Consider the following 22,225-nt stretch of genomic DNA (forward strand, 5'->3'; position numbering starts at 1 on the left):
TCTTACTGCGTACTTAACAAAGCCTTTTTATGACATGTGATGTATCCACTAATCAGAGGGGTTTCTGATGACTTTCCTGCTTTAACATGTGGCACTACAGTGAAACTAAGTGTATTTTTGTCTCTGAATGTGCTGTGATGCCATCTAGAAGACTTTGATAGAACTTAGAGGGCTATAAACATAAGCGTTACCATGACATCACTAGTGAAAAACCCTCAGGGCCTACAAGTTCTTTAGAAAAGGCCTAATTTCTGTGACCTAAAAATATATGTCTATAGTTTTCAGTTCATTTTTAGTTAATAGAATCATCACAATTGTCGCGTCTAAACTCTGTAAGTTTTATCATAAAACTCTTATTTCTGTGTTTGGTTCTGCTTGGAAACAAAAGGGTTACATTCTTGAAACTGCCAAGAGAAAAATGATCCAATCAGTATTGTTCTCTCTAGGTGGACTGAGGTAGATGCAGCCAAGCGAGCTCTCCCATTGGTTAGGACTTCAGGAGCGTTAGATTAACTACCAGCATAATTAGGAAGTGAGGGAGGAATCAACCAATCACCAACTTTGGGAGAAAAAAAGGTCTTCTGGAAGTTCAAGCTACAGTACTGACTGTGAATATGAACTGTAGTCTAAGCAGTGTTCCAGTTAGTTGTTAGGAATGTAAAACAGCAGCAGCAGCTCTATGTTCGAACTCTTTACTGAGTCACTCAGATACAGGATAATGTCTGTTACAAGCTTCAGAGAAAACACATGGAATGACTTTTACAAACTTTAATCTCTTATTCCCCAGGGTATATTTTGGTTTGTCCATCTGAATTTACGTGAACAAATCATAAGGCAAATTATTCAGGAACTGCATGACACAAATGCAAATTTTTATTTTTAAAATTTATTTATTTAAAAACCTTCCCTCAAATTAACAGAACGTGTGTTTTATGATCTCCACATTTCACTATATGCTGACAATTTACTGCTGAAAGCCAAAAATCTCAGATGCTCTTTGTGTTGTTCTCTAAAAGTGATGTTTCCAGAGCAGATCACTGAAGAGACGCCGTCTGTTTATAGTTTAGAGTCCAGATTTGGGGAAAAACGGGTCGACTTTCAGTAGAAAAACAAAGTTCAGCTTCTTTTATTATAAGGGTTTAAAATGACGTCACCGTCTATTAGACTGGAGAGAAGAGCTACAGCCTCACACGACGCCCAGCTTCTGAATGGAGCTCACGGAATATGAACGTTATGAAGAACATGACGAAGTGCGTTTTGGAACCACTGGTGGTCTCAAGGAGTTTAAGAGGCTACATTCTGTGTTTAATCTAGAATGGCCAAAAAAGTTCATGTGCAGTTTTGACATTTAAGACTAGGCCAAGCTCTACACATCTTATCCTTTTCCATGGCCTTTCTGAAATGGGGCCTTGCTGCATTGTGGGGGCACTTAATCTATACATCATGAAAATATCAAGTATTGTTTGTTGTAATTTTCCCATTTCATTTGTATATTGTTTATTTTGCCCAGCCCACACTGTGAGTTGGCCAGTAAAGGGAAATATCTGACCTTTCTTGAATAGGAATGCCTTCAAACCCACAGAACTCGGAAATGAATAATAACCAAAGACAGTTATGTGAATAATATCTGACTGGAAGTTTCTCATTGACAGCAGCCGAGTCTGAAGTGACCGCGGCCACAGCGCTAGCATACTTTGCATGATATTTGCACTGTGGCCTGATATGATTTTTACATAGCAAACAGCAAAGCTCCACCCAAGTCCCACACAATTCAGCCATTCATAGGGTCAGTCACATGTTTTCATCAGTTCCCATGATGATCAGTGGCCTCTTTCAGGTCAGTGCTTGTGGGCGAGTGATAATGTTAAGGATGAGTATTATTACAGTGAAAAAGCTTTGGGTAAAAGACAAAAAAAGTATCCCACTGAATGCCAGACATAATTATACATGGCATAACACCACAAATAAACAAATATAGAGTCATGTTGCATCTAAAAGCTGGTGATTTTGCAGAATATGAAATATTCAATAAAGAAATGGGTTATGTTTTTTATTATTACTCTTGTTTCTTGCTTGTTCTATGTTATGCAGCAGCAGGGTGTCGTGCATGTCCATGATATTTTGCATCATGATGACATGCTTGCTTTTGAACGCTTGTGTTGGTGACCAAATGTTCCTAGAGGTGGAAAGCCTCACATCCAGAACACAGACAGAAAGAAAAAGAATCCACAAGGTCTGCTTCAATAGAGACACAGTATATGTCCAAAAGACCAGAGACACCTTCTAATTATTCTCCATAGACCAGTAGAATGGGATCCAGCCTGAAGTCACAAGAGCCTAAGGATACCAGGCCCAATGCCGAGCTTGGGCTAGACGGCTGTAAAGTCCCCCAGCATTGGGCTGGCAGTGGAACTGTGTTCTCTGGAGTGATGGAGCTCCATCCCACCTTTTGGAATGAGTTGGAGTGACCCAGAACTGACCATCCAACATGAGCAAAGAAAAAAATACCTTGATTTCAGAAGAAACGCTGCTGTCTTTTGGACATATAATGTAGCTAAGCTTGGTTCTCTTCCCAAACTAAGGTTCTCAGAAGCTCCTCAATTCTACAGCAAGCTGTGTTGAAGGGTTGCATCAAAAATTCAAAATATTGCAATCCATCAATGTTTTGAAGCTTTAGACAGTAACAAATCGGAGTGATGTCACTGTGATTTATAGTCTCTGTTTCTCTCTCTTTGTTAGCTGATGTGAGGCTTTCTGTTGACGTTACCTGTCGTCTTGCAATACGGCGTTAGTCCCAGTCCTAATCCAGAACAAACGCATGCAGTTTAAACACTTATCAAGGATTTAAGACAACAATGACCTACAGGAAAGCCATAGAACTTCTTGTCTTGGCATCAAAAAGCCAAGAGGAGTTCCACCAGTGTAATCAGAGTCATTCAGCGTGGTTTGGTGTGAAGTGCTCAACAGTGGTGGTGATAGGAACCAGGCGTCCACCTCTAAAAGCTCCCTCACAGAAAGCCATTATAAGAAATGGTTTTAAATGAGCTGCTTGATGTCTGACTCACTGTTTTACGAAGGCTTTGAGAAGATTTTCACCTAAAACACAAAATAGTCCCCCAAAGAAAACGTATTATTTCAGATTTCATCTACATTCCATATAAAAGCTCAGAAGACTCGTGTAGGTTCTCTGGTGGTTCTGGATAGTAAATAAAATGTCTATATCTGTGTTGTAGTCATGGTGACGTCTGGTTCCTATCACCACCACTGTAAAGACATCTGAACCATTTCACACCAAACCACTCTGATCACATCTCAAACACTAAATTGCTCAAAATGTTTGGAAAATTGGTGGAATTTCCCTTTAATATATGGTTTCTATCAGGGTTGTGAGGTTTAAAAATTACCACGCTGTTTTAATTGTGCGATGCACTGAAATAGTTTCTGTACAGTACTGAGAACGTTAAGCACTTGTTTTTGATTTGTTTCGTCACAGCAACAGTAAAAGCCACTAAAGTGTGATTTATATTACTTTTCTTTTTTGTCGTGCCCAAAAAGTGTCACAAAATTAAAATCTACACATTTTTAACTCTGTTACATCAACAGAATTGAGAGATCGTATTAAACAGTAGGAATAGCTGCTACTTTTAACCTGAAGACTCTTCCCAGACGCAGTGAGGTCTGCTCTGCTTATTATTAGGCCTGAGTCTCCACTAGAGGAACTCGCTCTGGCTGCAGAGCCTCCCTCTTATCTGTCTCTGTGAAAAATGGCCCTGCTCTCTTTCGGCTGTGCCGTGTTGTCATTGATCTATGGTGCATGCAAGCATTCTTTGGGGTCATGAGATATAAAGGCAAATTAAATCCTGAAACCTATGGAACCACACTGGACATTCTGCAGCTGACCTCCAATTCTACATACAGGACCCTCTTACCTGGTTTTAGATTCTCATATGAGAAATAAGTAGGGGTGTTAGGAGGCACATATTAATATGAATTTTTTAGCATGTGCTGTGGGATGAATTCCCGTGACCCAGAAGGAAAAGATGTGTGTGTATGTGTGTGTATGTGTATGTGTGTGTGTTTGTGTGAGTGTGGGGGGGTTAATTGAATGCAGTTACACTTTATGCGCTTAGAAAAGTCTAGTGACTGACTCACTTACACTTTACATGTTTTTACATTTGTCTTCTAAAGTAATCTATAAATGTATCTTTTCTGGCTCACGATGGTTGATTATTTTCACTGGACTACATCACCATGGCAACCATGCTGCATGCTTTACTTGCTCTAAGGCTGGAAAAGTTTCTGACCAATCAGGGTTGATCTGACTAATCAGGGACAGCCATCTGACCAATCAGGGCTGATCTGACTAATCAGGGACAGCCATCTGACCAATCAGGGCTGATCTGACTAATCAGGGACAGCCATCTGACCAATCAGGGCTGATCTGACTAATCAGGGTCAGCCTTCTAACCAATCAGGACTGATCTGACTAAGCAGCGCTGGTATTCTAAACAATCAGGAACAGCCTTTTGGCCAACTAGGGCAGATCTTCTGACCAATCAGGGACAACTTTCTGACCAATCAGGGCTAATCTGAACAATCTGGGACAGCCTTTTGACCAACTAGGGCAGATCTTGCGACCAATCAGGAACAGCTTTCTGACCAATCAGGGCTGATCTGACCAATAAGGAACAGCTTTCTGACCAATCAGGGACAGCCCTTTGACCAACTAGGGCAGATCTTCTGACCAATCAGGGACAGCTTTCTGACCAATCAGGGCTGATTTGACTAATCCGGTTCAGTCTTCTAAACAATCAGGGTCAGCCTTCTAACCAATCAGGGCTGATCTGACCAAGTAGCGCTGCTATTCTAAACAATCAGAAACAGTTTTCTGACCAATCAGGGCTGATCTGACCAATCATGGACAGCCTTTTGACCAACTACAGCAGATCTTCTGACCAATCAGGGACAGCTTTCTGACCAATCAGAGTTGATCTGACCAATCAAAGACAGCCTTTTGACCAACTACAGCAGATGTTCTGACCAATCAGGGACAGCTTTCTGACCAATCAGAGTTGATCTGACCAATCAGGGACAGCCTTTTGACCAACTAAGGCAGATCTTCTGACCAATCAGAGCCAAGCTTCTCATCAGGCGATGCTATTGCTTTAGTATTAGTATTTGACACAAATATAATAATATCTATTAGTATTTGATTAAAAAGTAGTAAAATGAACAGCTGCATTTCATTTCTAGTCAAGAAACTATCACTGTATATATTGTATCGTACAGTCTGTGTATCGTTACAGCCCTCGAAAAAAGTCCACACAAAATATGGAAACAAATAACAGCATAATTTATTTTACCTGGATAAACCTGTGGGTATCCTCCATAACCTCCTGGAGCGACAGCACCTGTTATCAGGAAAGATTTAGAGACTTAAAACAGTGGACCAGGATGCTTTCTCACGGTGTGAGTGCACTCTTGGCTCAGTCCGCCGTGCAGCATGCATGGACTTGATATATGCTTAAAGAACGAATGCTGCGCTCAGATGAACTCGTTTCTGATTAATCACAAAGCTCAACCGGTTCTCGTCATGCAAGACTGCTTTTCCAAGAGCGTGGAGTGATGCTCTGCTTGGAGAGCTGTTTTTTGGAATGAGCCAGCTCTTTTGTTGAGCCTTGCAGCAACTTTTAACAGCAGAGTCGCTGAGCATCAGGCTGGGTCAATCCTGATGAGCCTGAGCTCTTTATCTTCAACTGCGTATGCACATTTTAAAGGACTCAGTCAAGAAAGACGGTGAAAACTCAGAAAGACTGCTGCTGTGTGAGTGTCATCTCCAGACTAGAGAGGAGATGGTTCACTGCTGTGTGGGTGTGATAAGAGCCGATGGAAATGGGGGATTTGAGAATGGAGGAAAGTGGGTCTGTGTGTCAGCAGTGCAATTCTAGTAACTGTAACCAGCTATGTTTACACTGTAATCCACAAAGTATGGACCGTCCTGGGACCCCTATGAGAACAATTGCTTTCTATTACAGGCTCTTTAAAGCAGCACTATGTGAGTGATTATGTAGTGTTTCTGAGTCAGGAGACTCTGTGAGTCGCCCTGTAAAGCCTGAAATAGTTATTTAAAAGTCAGAGGCATTGAGGTGGGAGTTTTTCACACCACAAAGTATGTCTTTACATATTAACATCAAACACATAGGCTCCAAAAGAAGGTCTGGTTCGATGTTTAGGCCTGGTCTAAAAATCAACATCATACTGATGAAGATGTGACGACAATAGTCGATAATACAGTCACATCCTCAGAAGATGCTCCTCCACCAAGTTCTGACTGGATTCTCTTTGAATTCTCTTTCAGGCCCTTGCAAAAGTCAGGTTATTCCACTCACGGTGGTCTAAAACAGCTGACATCGCACAGTGTTCATTCTGCATGTTGCCTGCAATTACATCTTTCCACCAGAGAGGTCTCCAAATCCCCTGATGTTACGTAGTGCTGCTTTAAGGAACCAACAGTGGTTCTTCTATGACAGGTGGTGAATTTTGCATAGTTAGCAGTGGTGCTGTGTGTATTTGGTGTCAAATGCACAGGCCTGGAATATCATCACCCATTTATTAGGCAATTATTTGTTATATTATTAGTCGAATTTTCCTTTTTTTAAAATGTAAACATAGCATAAACACACTACATGTACCTTACCTTCTCCTCACATTTATTAGAAGAATGCATGTATGTATATAGTATATATTATAATAAATAATAAATACATTATATATATATATATATATATATATATATATATATATATATATATATATATATATATATATAATGTTCTCAACACCAGCAATAATTTGCATATATTTCTATAGATGTATAAAACAATAGAGTTCATTGTTTCTTAAAACAACATTAAATACTGTTTGCATGGTCAAATGTATAAGAAAGTATAAGTATAATGTATAAGAAAGCCTCAATATGTCTCCATATATTGATAGCTTAAGACTGCAATTATCTAACAGGGGGAGCTCTCACAGGGTTCTTTGTCAATAAAATGACAAAGATAAAACACAAAGCTTCACTTTCATGTCTTTTATTACGGCATATTTCAGTTTTATTGCTTTAAGCTCAACTTTTAGTGCATCGTCATGCTTAAAAATAGACTAAGACTTTTATTTTTACCAAAGACAGCAACAAAAAACACGTGTCAGAAAGGAAACCTTAGCGTGGCAGTTATATGCTAAGTCTGTATTGCATTTAAGGCGGTTGGTTAAGCTGGTTGGTTGAGCCGGTTGGTTGAGCCGGTTGGATGAGCCGGTTGGATGAGCCGGTTGGATGAGCCGGTTGGTTAAACCGGTTGGTTAAGCTGGTTGATTGAGCTGGTTGATTGAGCTGGTTGGTTAAGCTGGTTGGTTGAGCTGGTTGGTTAAGCCGGTTGGTTAAGCCGGTAGATTGAGCTGGTTTGTTAAGCCGGTTGGTTAAGCCGGTTGGTTAAAGCGGTTGGTTAAGCCGATTGGTTAAGCCTATTGGTTAAGCTGGTTGATTGAGCTGGTGGGTTAAGCCGGTTGGTTAAGATGGTTGGTTGAGCTGGTTGGTTGAGATGGTTGGTTAAGGTGATTGGTTGAGCCGGTTGGTTAAGCCGGTTGATTGACCTGGTTGGTTAAGGCAGTTAGTTGAGCTGGTTGGTTAAGCCGGATGGTTAAGCCGGGTAAACCACCCAAACTGTTTAATGGTTGGGGAAACACTGTATAGCACACTGCTAAATAATGTTTATTTCTAAATACTGTTTCAAAATACAGAGGAAAGGGTCCATTTTGTGTGAACATTTAAATGCACTAATGTTTAGTTTTTGGAATAAAAAGGTCAAGTAGCTGTTCTCACCTGGTTGAAATCCTGTGCCCAGAGAGCCATAGCCTGTTGAGCATTTTAGAGAAAGCAGAGAACCACGTCAGAACAGACTTAAGAAACAGTACGTGTGGAAAACGTCATTCAGAAGGTTCCTTTCCTAATCAGAGATCTTCTATCTCCAGCCCGCGTCCCTCTGGGAACTCACTGTGTATGAAACAGCTGCTTAATTTAGCAAAAGCCGTTAGAAATTAGGCCTTTAACAGTAAAGCTCTTCCGCTGGGAGTAAATATCCCAGCATTTCCTCTTTCTCAACCTTGGTTAACGGCCTCCAACAGGATTGGACTGGATCTGTCTGGTGAGGCTTTATGACTGTGACTGAATCCCTGTTACTGCTGAAATACTTCATCATCGTATGTTATGTGATGACATTCAATTTCTGACTCTACTAATGATTAAATACAGTCTGGAAAAGTTAACTGGCTGTACCTGGTTTGGGTGCTTTACCACCAGCTCCGAGTCCAACACCTGTAGGATACCTCACACCTGAAACAGAGCCATCAAATATTCAGACATCAAAGACACTGGGAGTACATCTTCAGTATGTCCAAAGGTCGCCAGACAGAGCAGGTATGAGTGAATCCAGCTAATTCAAGGCCCAATGCCAAGTGTAGGCTAGAGGGGTATAAAGCCTTGGGCTGTGGAGCAGTGGAGCTGTGTTCCCTGGAGTGATGGAGCTCCATCCAGTACCTGAGTACTGAGTACCTGAGTTGTAGTGATCCAGAAATGACCATCCAACATCAGTATCTGACCTCACTAATGCTCAATCAGATCCTCACAGCAATGTTCCAACATCTAGTGTAAAGCCTTCCCAGAAGAGTCGAGGCTGTTACTGCAGCAAAGGGGGACAGACTCACTAGTAACACTCTTCAATTCAGAAGAAACGCTGTTGTCTAAAGACTTTTGAACATACAGTAATATAGACCTGGGGCAGATTTCAGACACACCCAGAATTTGCAAGGAAATAACAAATCGGTCAGTTAATTTTCGCAAATGTGCTTCAACTCTGTCAGGAAACTAGACTGGATGGCATTTCCTGGATAACAGTCATATCACTTTGCCACGGCTGAACTCCTACGAAGTTCTTCTGACATCACCAAGACATCTATGGGACGCATTTTACCCCACAGCTCACTGAAACACTATCCTTGCTTAAAGAGCCCAAATACTACATTTCACCCCCACCAAGGTCCTCTTTTAACATTTGTACCAAAATACTGTCATAATTAATTTCTATATGGTTATTTTCTACTCTTTATCACTCAGAATGAAATGATGTGGATCCTTTAAGTGCAAAATCAAAGATGATCCTCAGTTTTTAGGTGTTCAGGGCACAAACTTTGGCCACCACTAAACCAAGACCAGAGTTCAGAGCAGAATTAGTACTAATCTTCCTTAGGCATAATAGGATCATTGCATTGCTTACTTTGCTATTAAAGGTGAGTTTTATTGACAGAATATGGTTCAGCAACGCTCTACAAAGCTTTAAAGGTATACAGACGTGCACTCGCCCTGTTTAACACCTGATTTTCTGAGTGAGTCTAAAGATTCTCCCAACCTGTGATTGGAAATTACAGTGAAAACAGTAGTATTGTGCCATTTTATTGAGGCATACATTACTTGTTTAATTGTATTAATTATGACTTATTATTGTATATATTTTTTTATTCTTATTTCACATGCTTTCACATTTTCCTATGTCTGATAAGCCCTATATATTTCTTTATATTTATATATTATACATATACACATAATTATATTGGATTCTTTGGACAATTTCAAGACACTCTCTAAACATTTAATGAGATTAGGCCACGCAAGCACCGTCACCTTGACCTGAGATCAAATTCTGTCCCGCTACATCACTTCAATCATGTCTCCTTTGATGCAGCTCCATACCGAGATGCTGCCACCCTCATACTTCACTGTCACTGTTTGGTTTGTCTGATCAGAGTACATTATTCTAAAAGATGCTGCTTTTGCGTGGAAACCCATTCCTCTGGGTTCTCTGAAGGCATTTTCTCGATTTGTTTATATCTTCTTAAACTCTCCTTTAAAGGCCCTTCATAGAACATGATCCTCATATGTTTCATATTTAAAAAATCCGTTATCTTCATCACTACTTTCCAAACCCGCTGCAGCAGCTTCAGCAGCTGTAAACTCTCCTCACGCCGTTTCACACGAGTCTCTGATGTGGACTGAATGAAGAATCAAGGGTTTCCGGCGTGACGGTCAGCCGTTAGTGATTTCCTGAGTGTCCGTTGGTCAGTTTCACACAGAATGTAGACGGACACACGAATCCACCAGGGCCACACAGTGAGAGGCAGATGATGTTTTATCTCATAGGCTCATAACTCCAGATTTGAGTCTTGTGGGATCTCGAGATAAGATGGAATGGAAAGGGAGGCTCTACAGATTCAGGAACTGTTCAGGAAACCATTGAATTTGATGTGTAGGTGAGTTTGTGGATCCCTTAAAGAAGAGTTTAGCACGGTGTGTGTGTGTATATCGGAAGAAAACTTCATATCTCCATTTTTGTCGTTTTTCTGTTTTTTTACATAATTTGAAAGTGCCTGTTGCCTCATAACATTGTATGTAAATGTCTTGATCACTGGACCAAAAGAAACGGCCCAAAATGACTTGGTAAAAGTCTGGTTCCATTGACTTGCATTAGTGTAGTATGTTTTTTCCTCCTCTTGTAAAGTTTTGGAGATACGGGGTTTTGTTCTGACAACAGCGACATCTTCATCTATATAATTACCACTGTTTGGCCACAGTTGACAGCAGCAGACCCATGTGAGATGTTTAGAAATGTAAACATTAACAGTTTACAGGTGGATTACCTGGTCCTACTCCAGCAATGGTACCTGCTCCTCCAACACCTACAATAAAACAATCGACATTTGCGTGTCAGCAGGTATTGTCGTTTATTTGGGAGCATTTTCAAGCCCTCACAAACATTCTTTGTCTTTAGGATTTTCCAAATCTTTTTCAATCCCCTCTCCTGAGCCAGTGCCAGGATGTCGAAAGGACATCATATTTAACCTCAATATATTGTTGTAAACAGTCACTTAAGGCTCCTATAAGTCACAGCACAATCCACACCTCCTATAGTTCAGTCTGTGATCATGCATTTAGTAAAGATAAACAGGTTCTACCTGGCGCTTTAAGCGGCTTGGCTCCTGGCAGAACTCCAGTCCCGGTTCCTGAAGTGAGAGAAGGACAGGCTTCCATTGCTGTTTATGCAACAATGTCTTAACCGAACACATGGCTGAAAACTAATCCTTACCATAGCCAGCGTAGGGGAGCACACCGGCAGGGCCTGCGGAGACGAGCAGAAAGAGTCAGCAGGGTGAAAACTGCTACACTTGAGTTTGACCCTCCACACTTTCATGTGTTTCAAGAGTGAGAGTGTTCAAATGGAGAAGAGTTCCACGTTTGTGATGTCATGTCTAAGTGCCGTGCTTTGTTTCTGAACCCAGATCGTGTAAATTAATGACAGCAAATCGTGCTGAGACTCGTGAATGGTGCATATATTAAAGTCGCACATTAAAAAAAAACAGCATAAAATTGTGAAAATGGTTTATTGTAAGGAATTTTTCACAGTCATTTTAGGTTTTCAGGCTAATGTATATATCAATCAAAACAACATAACTAACAGCAGCAAGTACTGGTCAAGAGGTTCTCCACCCCATCAAAGGGACTCCCAGAGGTTCCTGTTTGATTTGAACTGAACTCATGTTCTGCTGGGTTTCTCAAAAGACAAACTGGGCAGTTTAGGTTTGAAAATGTGCTCTAAATGCACTCAGATATCAGACCTAAACACTGTCCTCATCCATATAAGCAATGAAATGAGTCATTAAAATGTCTATATTAAAGGATCTAGTTTTTGGAGCAAAGACCAAAGTGTCCAACTTTGGACACTTTCAGATGAAGAATTTTAGCATTGGGTCAGGAGAGGTGCTAAGAAAAGCCACCCTGCTTGTGTTTTATATCATTTGCTTTTGAACTGTGGAACTGAGATTTCAAGCTTTTTAAAAAGGCATCATGAGATTAAGTCATAATCATGTTTCTGAGAGTGTCCACTTTTAGCAGAACTCGGCTTAAACAAGGGTCTTCAGTTGATTAAAAAGACCAAGACGCTCTCCTTTTTAAAATGATTAAAAAGCCTTTATTGTTATGGCAGATTCATATTAAATCTTTAAAAACTCTGAGGAATCTAGATTTGAGTCCAGGAAGCTCCCCTCCAAACAATGTTTGTCTTTGGTTTATTGCTGCAATAGATGTGTCATGAAACTCTTACCCACTCCGCCAGTTTTAGGAGGTTTAGCAACGGCACCTGAAGAAAGACAGGAAAGAACCAAGTGACTCCAGAGTGAATAAGAAATCACCATGTTCTGTTTTTTCACTAATGTATTGCTTATTCTGCCCTCTGGTGGCAGCTGAGAGTACTGCAAAGTTTCATAGAAGTGTAACAAGTTGTTCAAACTGGAACACAGTGACCTCTAGTGGACAGAAAGGTTCTTACCAGGCTGTACCACACCTTCACACCAAGGAAGGGAAGGAAAAAGACACTTATTACATCTCCATGCAGTTAGCAAAAGACAAAATAATCAATACAGAGAACAAGAACATAACAAGGAACGTTCAGCAGGTCTGTGTCTGAGACAAGCAGGACTGCAGTGGCGAGACGTCCAGAAAAAAACGTACAAACTCACCAACGCCAGGCTGGACTGTAATTAAAGATGATGGGAAATCAGGGTCAGCACTGAGAGCATAGAGACTGAGATATTAAAAGAATATCCAATATTTTTAAGCCTAATTTCTGCATCTGTAGCTTGTGATTGATTAACACTACCAACAATTTCTCTGTACTTGGAGAAAAACAAACAAACAAACAAACAAACAAACAAAAACCCTTTGACTCATTATAGGAGTCAGTGGGCAGCTGCCTCAGCTGTTGTAATTATGTAATAAAGTGAGGTTTAAGCTGAAAAGCACTTTGTTATGGTGTGTTTGGTATTTAGAGATGAAACTTACCACCACTGGGTGCTGGTACACCTGCACCACCTGAGAAATAGAATAAATAATAAATAATATTGGTAACTGTGCAAAGAATGGTGCATATTGTTAGCATCCAAAAAAAAAATTAAAAATTAAAAAAGTTTTGCTTTTTTAATTTTTCGTTTTCTACGTAATTTGGGAGCAAAATGTCTTTATTTTGACTTGCATTAAACGTTAAGAGTGAAATCATCATTTTCTTTGGACAGTGATGAAAACAAACATCTCATATAAGCTGGACAGCTGAGTGATGTGCCTGCCCAGGTAAACTGCAGCTCCGAGGTACCTGTACCGAAGTCTGGAGAGGCCATGAGGAATTTTCTGGATTGTTATCTTGAGATAACGAGTTAATCATCTTGTTCTATCAAGATGACAAAGCTGTTATCTTGAAATTACGAACTAATTATCATATCGTCTCGAGATAAAGCTGTTATCGGGGAAATTATAAGTTAATTATCTTGTTATTTCCAGATTACAAAGTTGTTGTCTTGAGATAATAAGTCAATTTCTTTGTGATCGCAAGAAAAGTTGTCATCATGAAATAACAAATTGTCTTGTTGTCTTGAGATAAAGCTGTCATCTTGAAATGATGAGTTAATTATCTTGTTATTTCCAAAGTTGTCGTCTTGAGATAATGATTTCATTATTTTGTGACCGCAAGATAACAAAGTTGTTATCTCGAGATAACAAGATAAGTAACACGTTTTCTCAGGATAACAATCCAGAAAATTCTAACAACAGCTCACGGCCTCTCCAGACTGCTGTACACCCAGCATGCTCGGTTTTAAATACATTTGAGAAAATCAGGGTTCTTATCAACACCAGTTCCAGCTGAAAGACACAGAACACAAACGCGATATTGAATTATTAATATGATCATTTGGGATGTAACCCTACATTTACACCAAGCAGCCATAACATTCTGACCACCTCCTTGTTTCTATACTCATTGTCCATTTTATCACCTCCACTTACTGTATAGGGTCACTTTGTAGTTCTAACAGTATATTGATAGTAGTATATTTACTATGTAAAGTATACTTGGGAAATACTTTACTCAAGTTTACTTAATAAAAGAAGCTTTAAGTGTAAGTGACTAATCAGCCAAGTGAACAGGCTAAACCCCTTTTCATTTAATATCACCGGCTTATTACGCTTATTTTTATATGAGAAGAAGTTCACGACCACAATATTACCATCAAGGGTCACTGAACATTCTTGTCCTTTCAGCTGTCCATGGCTGCTTGGCAGGAATAGCACATTATATAATTTTATATTATATAAAAACTACATTTCTTGGTGCAGTATCTGTTTATCATGAGTATTATTAATAAGAATTTGAATAATTGACTGAAAATGTGTCTATAAGCCACTTTAGGCTTGATGCAAAGCAGAATAAAACACTTTTAAAGCCTAATAAAATCACTGTAATGCTGGGCCTCTCGTGTCTTATTGCTTTTATAAACACGTACAAGCAAGTGTGTTATTTTGGACAGTTCAGCTTACCACTCGGCTGAATGACTCCAGCCCCAACTGTGAAGATAATGAGAATGAGCACAGTCTCACAACCATATTAATGCATGTATAAATAATCACAATAATAAACAAACTGATTTTAGTGAAGGCGCAAACATACCGCCAGGCTGCACAGCTCCTGTGAGGACCGGCAAAAAATGAGGTTGTTAATCTCAGTGATTATTACTAGTACTTGACACAGTTTGAACCGAAAATAATTGAGATCACAACGATTTTTTATTATCTTCAGCCAATTTGTGACCAATATTAAAGCTCAAAAAGCTGGAAATGCTAGTATTAAAAGATATTATGAGCATGTAATAGATACACTCTTAAAAAAGATGGTTCTTCAAGGGTTCTTTAGTAAAGATAATGGTTCTGCATGCACCCGTGAGCACTTAAAGAACCCTTTATATGATTAAAGGATTTGTTGGATCATAAAAGGGTTCTTCAGACTGGTGGAGAATGTGCTGTACATGGTTCTATATAGAAGCTTTCTGGAAAGGGTTCTATTTAGCACCCAAAAAGGTTCTTCTACGGTTATGATGTCAAGCTTGTATCTACAGAAGAACTGTTTATAATGCCATATAGAACCATGTTAAAAAAGATTCTATATAGAACCATATACACCACATTTTCACATTTTGGGTGCTAAATAGAACCTACATAAAACATTTTCCATCAATCATAAAGAAATATTTCCCGGCTTAATGAGCCCTTTAATCATGCAGATAGTAAAACAGTTCTTTATATTGAAGGTATAGTGTTGTATATGGTTCTAGATCGCACCAAAAAGGGTTCTGCTATTGTTATTGTTCTAATTAGAATCTCCAGCACACTCTCGATCAATCTGAAGAACTCTTTTATGATCCAACAAACACTTTAATCATGCAAAGGGTTCTTTGAGTGTTCATGATTCTATATAGAACCATACTCTTTACTAAAGAACCCTTTAAGAACCATCTTTTTTAAGGTGGAGTTTGGTCCATATGGGAAATATCTGACAAGAGAACTACATGAAATGTATAGGAGTGAGAAAAAGTATGTGAACCCTTTGGAATTATCTGGATTTCTTTGTGGTCCCTAAAATATTATTATATATTTTTTTATTTAATTTAATTAATTTTTTAGAGATTTGTAGAGACACCCAAAGTAAAATATTCCTCCAGTAAAAGTAGAAGTTCCTCCCTTTAGACCTCCACTGGAGTAAAAGTACTAAAGTATTTCCCTTCAAATGTACTTAAGTATAAAGTAAAAGTACTAAAAGAGGAATTCTGGCTCTGATGTCCTGTTATCATTTTTATAACCAGACTGGCTTCATGAACTCATTTCAGGTGAAAGTCCTCCAGCGTCTCTCTTGGTAAACCAGTCTTTTAATAGAACGTCATTAATTAGTGACGCTGACGTCTATTAAAATGATCAGAAGCACAAAACACTGAAGGTAAACAGTTTCCATCAGGGAGAACCGAGTGGCTCTGAAATCACTTTTTACACACAAGCAAAGTTTCAGTTTCAGATTTATTTACAACTTAGTTCCAAGTTTAAGTTGAATAAAAACTGGCTTTAAACTCAGGATCACAGATGAGCTCCTTTACTATGTTGATCTGTAGGCGTCTGTTCATAAACATCAACCAGCCCAAACTCATTTACTATAAAATGAAATGGTGTTTGTAGAAATTCAGAAAAAAGCCGCGTCAGTCTCGACTGCATATGTGGACATATTTCTATATTGAGCTCTATTTACACAAAGTTAGGTTAGTTCATCATTTATGTTGAACAGACTCTCCCAAAGTTTTACGCTGCTGCGCTGACGTTGAACCGCGTGCTGCACTGGGTCGGTATGACCAACAGGTCAAAACCAGCTCTAAACAAAGTGACCGCTGGGCCCTGATTGGTGCTCTGGCTTTGCGCTTCTTTCGTTTTGACATGTTACGTTTTTATACACACAGAAACCAAAAGGAACGACAGATTTCTCAAAATGTAGGAAGAAAAAGTCGGATATTAGACTCTGAAATGTAGTGGAGTGAAAGGAGAAAGTCGCCCAGAATGGAAAAACTTAAGTAAAGTACAGATACACGAAAAAACTACTTAAGTACAGTAACTAATTAGATTTACTTAGTTACTGTCCACCACTGATCATATACGCCACAAACAAACAGATCAGTCCTGTGCATGAGCTGCACTTCTGCACTGCATATCTACACTTATCTGGGCACCCTGTGGATTGAGCTACTTTAAGGTGCGTCTATTGCTGACAGAGGCTGTCAATCTCCTTAGAAAAGCATTGAGCAAAAGAAGGGGGCTCTCTGGAGAAGCTGCACATGAGCCTAAGATCACTATGACTGCGTGGACTTGAGGCAAAGGCAAGACAAGAGTTCAGGTCCAGAAAGTAAAATTCCACCCCAGGATGTTGTAAAAGCCGGGCTACCTCCACTGCTGTGGTTTGAGCTCAATAAGGCAGCCAGGCAGCCAGAACAAAATCCTGTGGTGGGTTTTTTTACTTTCTGGACCTGAACTACTCACCTTTGGCTACAAGGGGTATAAAGGAAAGAACACACTCATACTCAAACATACATGCTGTGTACATTTAACAAAAAGGCCAGTGTTTGTCTGCTCTGTCATTAAAGCTCTAGGAGTTCCAGGTGGTTGTTAGTGAACAGCAAAAAATGGCATCTTGGCAAGTAAAATGACCTAAAATTGGATTGAAATATCTTATGGGTCTCATTTTGAGACTGTTGTAAGTTTATTAGAAAAATATTTATCTTATTTCTCCACATTTCTTACTTGTTTTAGGTAAAGAAAAACCAGGATCTCACTATAATTTGCTTGATTCATTTCTTACAACAAGCAAAATGGTCTGCTAACACAGTGAGATCATTTGACTTACTAAAAAAACATTTAAAACAAGTGAAAATGTCTAGGAATAAGTTAAACACTATCAGCTTATAATAAGTTCACAACAATCTTAAAATGAGAATTAGTAGATGTATCAAGTAGATTTAAGAGCATCTCAGCCCTTTTTTTGCAGTGTGGACAGCAGGAAGCTTTTTTTGAGGAGCACTGGTGGGTTCCTTCATACCCTCCAAAGACCTTGTGAACACAAACATCATCAAGAGCAGTTTGTGTCCAAACTCAGGCCGAGCTGCTCTTCAGGAGATGTTTGCTGTATGTAAGTCGAATGAACTGGAACAACTTATTCCAATTATGCTCCTAACAGAAGGTCATAGAGGTTCTCATTTTCCATCAAGTGACTGTTTTGTGCTCAATTATAAACAGTCATTATTTATTATTTTGACTTGGATCCAGATGCAGATCATTCCAAGCGGTTCACAAAACATTAGTAATTTGTGAAGAATGCATGGTTGTTTTGTTCGTACCTGGGGCTATTCCTGTTCCACCTGCACAGAGTAAACAGAAAATTGAAATAATTAAAAGACATTCAAAACAAGAAGAAATGTAGGAAAAATAAAAAATAAAACTGGTCGAGTTGAGACATAATTTCGCTCTTAAAAGAATGGCTTCGGAAAAAAGGGAACCACTTTACCCAAACGCCAAGACATGTTTGGTATCCAGATTTAAAGCTCATTTGTCGCAGTCAGACCATGACCTAAAGCACTGCTACACGTCTGCTGGATGCAGTTTGAGCAGGTCGAGAGAGCTTTTGGGAATGTATGTCCAGAAAAGGTTTGGGTGACTATCAGAGAATGTCAGTGGAGTGGAGCAGCAGGCAGTAGTCACTCCCCTCCAGCTCCGCTCTGCTCCTATTTTTCGCCCACAAGTCAGAGAAACCGCTCTGTGGCCGTAAATATCCATTCTTAAGATATTTATTTTAGGATTTGTATGTCTGGCTGTCAAGACGGAATACATGTGTGTGAATGAGAGGGAGGCAGGTGGAAAGGTGAAGCTGCAAGGAGTAGAGGTCGTAAAGGTGGATGACTTCAAGTATCTTGGGTCAACCATCCAGAGCAATGGACAGTGCAGAAAAGAGGTGAAGAAGAGGGTGCAGGCAGGATGGAGTGGGTGGAGACGGGTGTCAGGGCTGATGTGTGACAGAAGGATAGCAGCAAGAGTGAAAGGGAAGGTCTACAAGACAGTAGTGGTCCTGCTATGATGTTTGGTTTGGAGACTGTGGCTCTGTCTAAAAGACAGGAGGCTGAGCTGGAGGTGGTGGAGATGAAGATGCTGAGATTTTCGTTGGGAGTGACCAGGATGGACAAGATTAGAAATGAGCAGATCAGAGGGACAGTGAAGGTGGAGCAGTTTGGAGATAAAGCCAGAGAGGCCAGGTTGAGATGGTTTGGACATGTGTTGAGGAGGAATAGTGGATATACTGGGCAAAGAATGTTGGAGATGGAGCTGCCGGATAGAAGGAGAAGAGGTAGACCTCAGAGAAGGTTTATGGATGTAGTGAAGGTGGACATGGAGATGGTTGGTGTGAAAGTAGAGGAGGCAATGGATAGGGCAAGATGGAGACAGATGATCCGCTGTGGTGACCCCTAAAGGGAGCAGCCGAAAGAAGAAGAAGAAGAAGAAGAAGAAGAAGAAGATAATGTCTGGCTGTACACACACAAAAAAACAAGTGAACCATTCTGTGCTACACCGGCTTTTTTGGAAGATTTAGGCTTTTTAAAAGGCTGGAAATCTGCTGAGGGTAAACAAACATGTGCTTTTAACACCATCTTCATCGTTCTCACAGCAAAATGGACGACTGGCATCTGACTCTGTGTGATTATCTGTAGAACTGTGTTGTGATTGGTGCGTATGAACAGCCATTGTGGAAAAAAGACTGTCTGGCCTGAGACATGGAGTGACACAATCTCAATCTCATCACTCTGTTCTCCTGCTCTGGTGACTATTGACCTCTAATATTAGCCTCCTAGCTCCAGCGCCGAAGTACAGCTGAACTTGGACACCAGACATGTCTTAGTTGATTGGCTACATCTGGGCTGAGTGGGTAATTGTGCGCACTTGATTTTTCACCAAACCATTCCTTCAAACCAATGGCAAATGTTTTGTTTTTTCCTTTTTGCTGCTTGTATGTAGAAAGCACAAGACATGATGCTAGCACTCACAAAATTACTCCCGACAAGCAGCGTTTCGGTGCAGTTGGTGACATCCTGTCACCAACGAGTTGGTCAAAGTATCAGCTAAGTGCATTTCAGGCACAGTTAGTGGGAGGGTTAGTGGAAAACGGAAAAGAGAAACACAGACGCATGGATACGACGTAGTTGTTCTACAAAGAAACTTGACAGAGGTTCATGCAACAAGGTAGACCTTACTGGGCTCAGGGGCCGTGCCATTTGTGACAATAGCCGTCGTTCCTGCCAAGAAACAACAGGTTGCACCTTCAAGTCTTGCAGTTTGAAAGGAATGAAGCACAGAGGTGACTAGCTTTGTGGCCATGGATGTGACCAGCACTGACAGCAGCCATTGGCACTGCCGTGAGAGGGTGGCGCTTCGGGGTGAATCGGCTACAAAGAGTTAAATCAGCTTTGATTTCGCTTGGCAGAAATAGCAGAATGTTTAGTAAGCTAGCATTTAGGGGTCTCATGTCTAAAAGACCCCTGATCAGAGGTCGGTGGAGGAACAGGATGATGCAATGTACACCAAAAGTAACCAGGTTGCTCTGGAGCAGCTGCACATGATCCTAAGATCACCATGTCCAATGCCACACATGGGCTAGAGGGGTATAAAGTCCCCCAGCATTGGGCTGTGGAGCAGAGGAACTGTGTTCTCTGGAGTGATGGAGCTCCATCCAGTACCTTTGGGATGAGTTGGAGTGATCCGGAACTGACCATCCAACATCAGTACCTGACCTCACTAATGCTCCATCAGATCCTCACAACAATGTTTAACATCTAGTGTAAAGCCTTCCCAGAAGAGCAGACACTGTTTCCTGGATAATTACACTTCTAAATTTTCATTATTGTAAAAAATGTTATTTAGTTTTTTACTTTCATTTTTGATTTCAGTTTCAGTTAGTTTTAAAGGTGTAGCATTAATTTTAGTTTAGTTTTTATTTATTTTTACTTTTAGTTTAGGTTTTTTAAAAGAGTAGAATAAAAGTAAGAGTAGACTGAGCTCAGCTCATCTCCAGCTTACCTTAAAGACAAAACTAAACTCTTATTCATATACTGAAAAAAACAGCCATTCTAGCAGAGCTGGTTTATGAGCCACTTCTTATTTCCCCTGTTATATCAAAAATAGGACTGCAAAACAGCAGAGGGCGCCCACGAGCGAGTCCTCAATGAATGGGAGTGAATGGAACTCAACAGCTATTTTCCATCATCAACATTCCATATAAACTCAGAAGATTCGTGTAGGTTCTCTGGTGGTTCTGGATGGTAAAATAAAATATCTATATCTGTGTTGTAGTCATGGCGACCCCTGGTTCCCATCACCACCACTGTAAAGATATCTGAAGCATTTCACACCAAACCCCTTTGAATCTCTCTGTAATTTTAAAACATTGCTGGAATTCCCCTTTAATGAATTTGAACAGCTTTGGTATTAAAGCAAAAGTCATAGCAGAAAACAAGATACTGGATAAGACTAAAAGTAGCTATAGTTCATTACTGTAATTGGGAATGAAATCACTTGATTGGTTACTGAGAGCCAATCAAAGCTTTTTCTACCAAAGACTTGCAGACCAGGCAATGTGAAGGATCTTACCTGGAAGAACGGTTCCACGAGGTTCCAGAATGCCAATCTTTGCTGTAAAAAGGACAACATGGTTGGTGAAATGGCAACTGGCTTGATCCGCACTGTAAAAAATGATCTTTTAGTGAGTGAAAAGATCTTAAACGCATTTATTTATTTATATTTATTTCTCATTATCAGACTGTTATGAATGTATTATAAGATTATTCGACTTATTTGTAGACATTTTTACTTGTTTGAACTAATTAATTATGAAAGTGTCTTCATCTGCTGGAAAATCATCTGCATCTTTTTATTAATTAGTATTTGTATTAAAGTATTTTTATTAGCCCCACAACGGGGAAATTTCACCTCCGCGTGTAACCCGTCTGTGAAGTGACACACACACTAGTTAACACACTCACTAGGGGCAGTGAGCACACTTGCACGGAGCGGTGGGCAGCCCTATCCACGGCGCCTGGGGAGCAGTTGGGGGTTAGGTGTCTTGCTCAAGGACACCTCAGTCATGTGCCGTCCCTAACCTCCAGCCCATGACTGCCCCCAGAGGCGGGAGGTCAGGGAACCAGCTCTTCTTTCAGGTTTTATAAGCAAACTTACCTGCAATATTTCTCAAAATAAGTAAAATGATTTGCCCATGACAAACACTTCCTCCTGATCAAAAGACTACAAGGACTTTATATAATCTCATGATCTTACAACAGAAAATATCAGAAATATCAGGAACATGCACTACACTTCTAAAAAAGATGGTTCTTCAAAGGTTCTTTAGTACAAAAAATGGTTCTATATGGAACCATGAACATTCAAAGGACCCTTTCCGTGACGTTCTCGCATCATGAAGGGTTCTTTGCATCATGAAAGGGTTCCTATAAATGTGTTGTAGATGGCTCTATATAGAACCTTTTTGAAAACTGTTCTACCTAGCCTTTGAAAAAGGTTCTATATAGCCTTTCTATATAAAGAGTTCTATATAGCCTTTATATAGCCTTATATATATAATGGTTCTATATAGCCTTTGACAAGGATTCTATACAGCCTTTCTATATATAGGGTTCTATATATCCTTTAATGGGGTTCTTTACAGCA

General features: G+C 40.0%; 1 protein-coding gene across 4 annotated transcripts in view; it reads right to left on the bottom strand.

The window, feature by feature from the left end:
- The window catches only part of elna (elastin a), a 139,199-nt gene that overhangs the window by 9,550 nt on the left and 107,424 nt on the right, over nucleotides 1–22,225 (bottom strand). For 2 of the 4 annotated variants that reach the window (XM_037531044.1, XM_017691908.2), the window contains 16 exons: nucleotides 21,152–21,193; nucleotides 19,759–19,800; nucleotides 17,857–17,877; nucleotides 14,601–14,618; nucleotides 14,471–14,497; nucleotides 12,944–12,973; nucleotides 12,622–12,636; nucleotides 12,432–12,446; nucleotides 12,207–12,242; nucleotides 11,193–11,225; nucleotides 11,062–11,109; nucleotides 10,747–10,785; nucleotides 8,333–8,389; nucleotides 7,880–7,912; nucleotides 5,364–5,411; nucleotides 2,768–2,800 (listed from right to left, as the gene is read on the bottom strand). In XM_037531044.1, coding sequence (XP_037386941.1) covers nucleotides 2,768–2,800; nucleotides 5,364–5,411; nucleotides 7,880–7,912; nucleotides 8,333–8,389; nucleotides 10,747–10,785; nucleotides 11,062–11,109; nucleotides 11,193–11,225; nucleotides 12,207–12,242; nucleotides 12,432–12,446; nucleotides 12,622–12,636; nucleotides 12,944–12,973; nucleotides 14,471–14,497; nucleotides 14,601–14,618; nucleotides 17,857–17,877; nucleotides 19,759–19,800; nucleotides 21,152–21,193 — 537 coding nt within the window. The remainder of the gene's footprint in view (nucleotides 1–2,767; nucleotides 2,801–5,363; nucleotides 5,412–7,879; nucleotides 7,913–8,332; nucleotides 8,390–10,746; nucleotides 10,786–11,061; nucleotides 11,110–11,192; nucleotides 11,226–12,206; nucleotides 12,243–12,431; nucleotides 12,447–12,621; nucleotides 12,637–12,943; nucleotides 12,974–14,470; nucleotides 14,498–14,600; nucleotides 14,619–17,856; nucleotides 17,878–19,758; nucleotides 19,801–21,151; nucleotides 21,194–22,225) is intronic. The other 2 variants (XM_037531046.1, XM_037531045.1) reach the window with 2 other exon arrangements.

This window comes from Pygocentrus nattereri, chromosome 19 (genome assembly GCF_015220715.1).
Source record: "Pygocentrus nattereri isolate fPygNat1 chromosome 19, fPygNat1.pri, whole genome shotgun sequence".
NCBI classification, from domain to species: domain Eukaryota; kingdom Metazoa; phylum Chordata; class Actinopteri; order Characiformes; family Serrasalmidae; genus Pygocentrus; species Pygocentrus nattereri.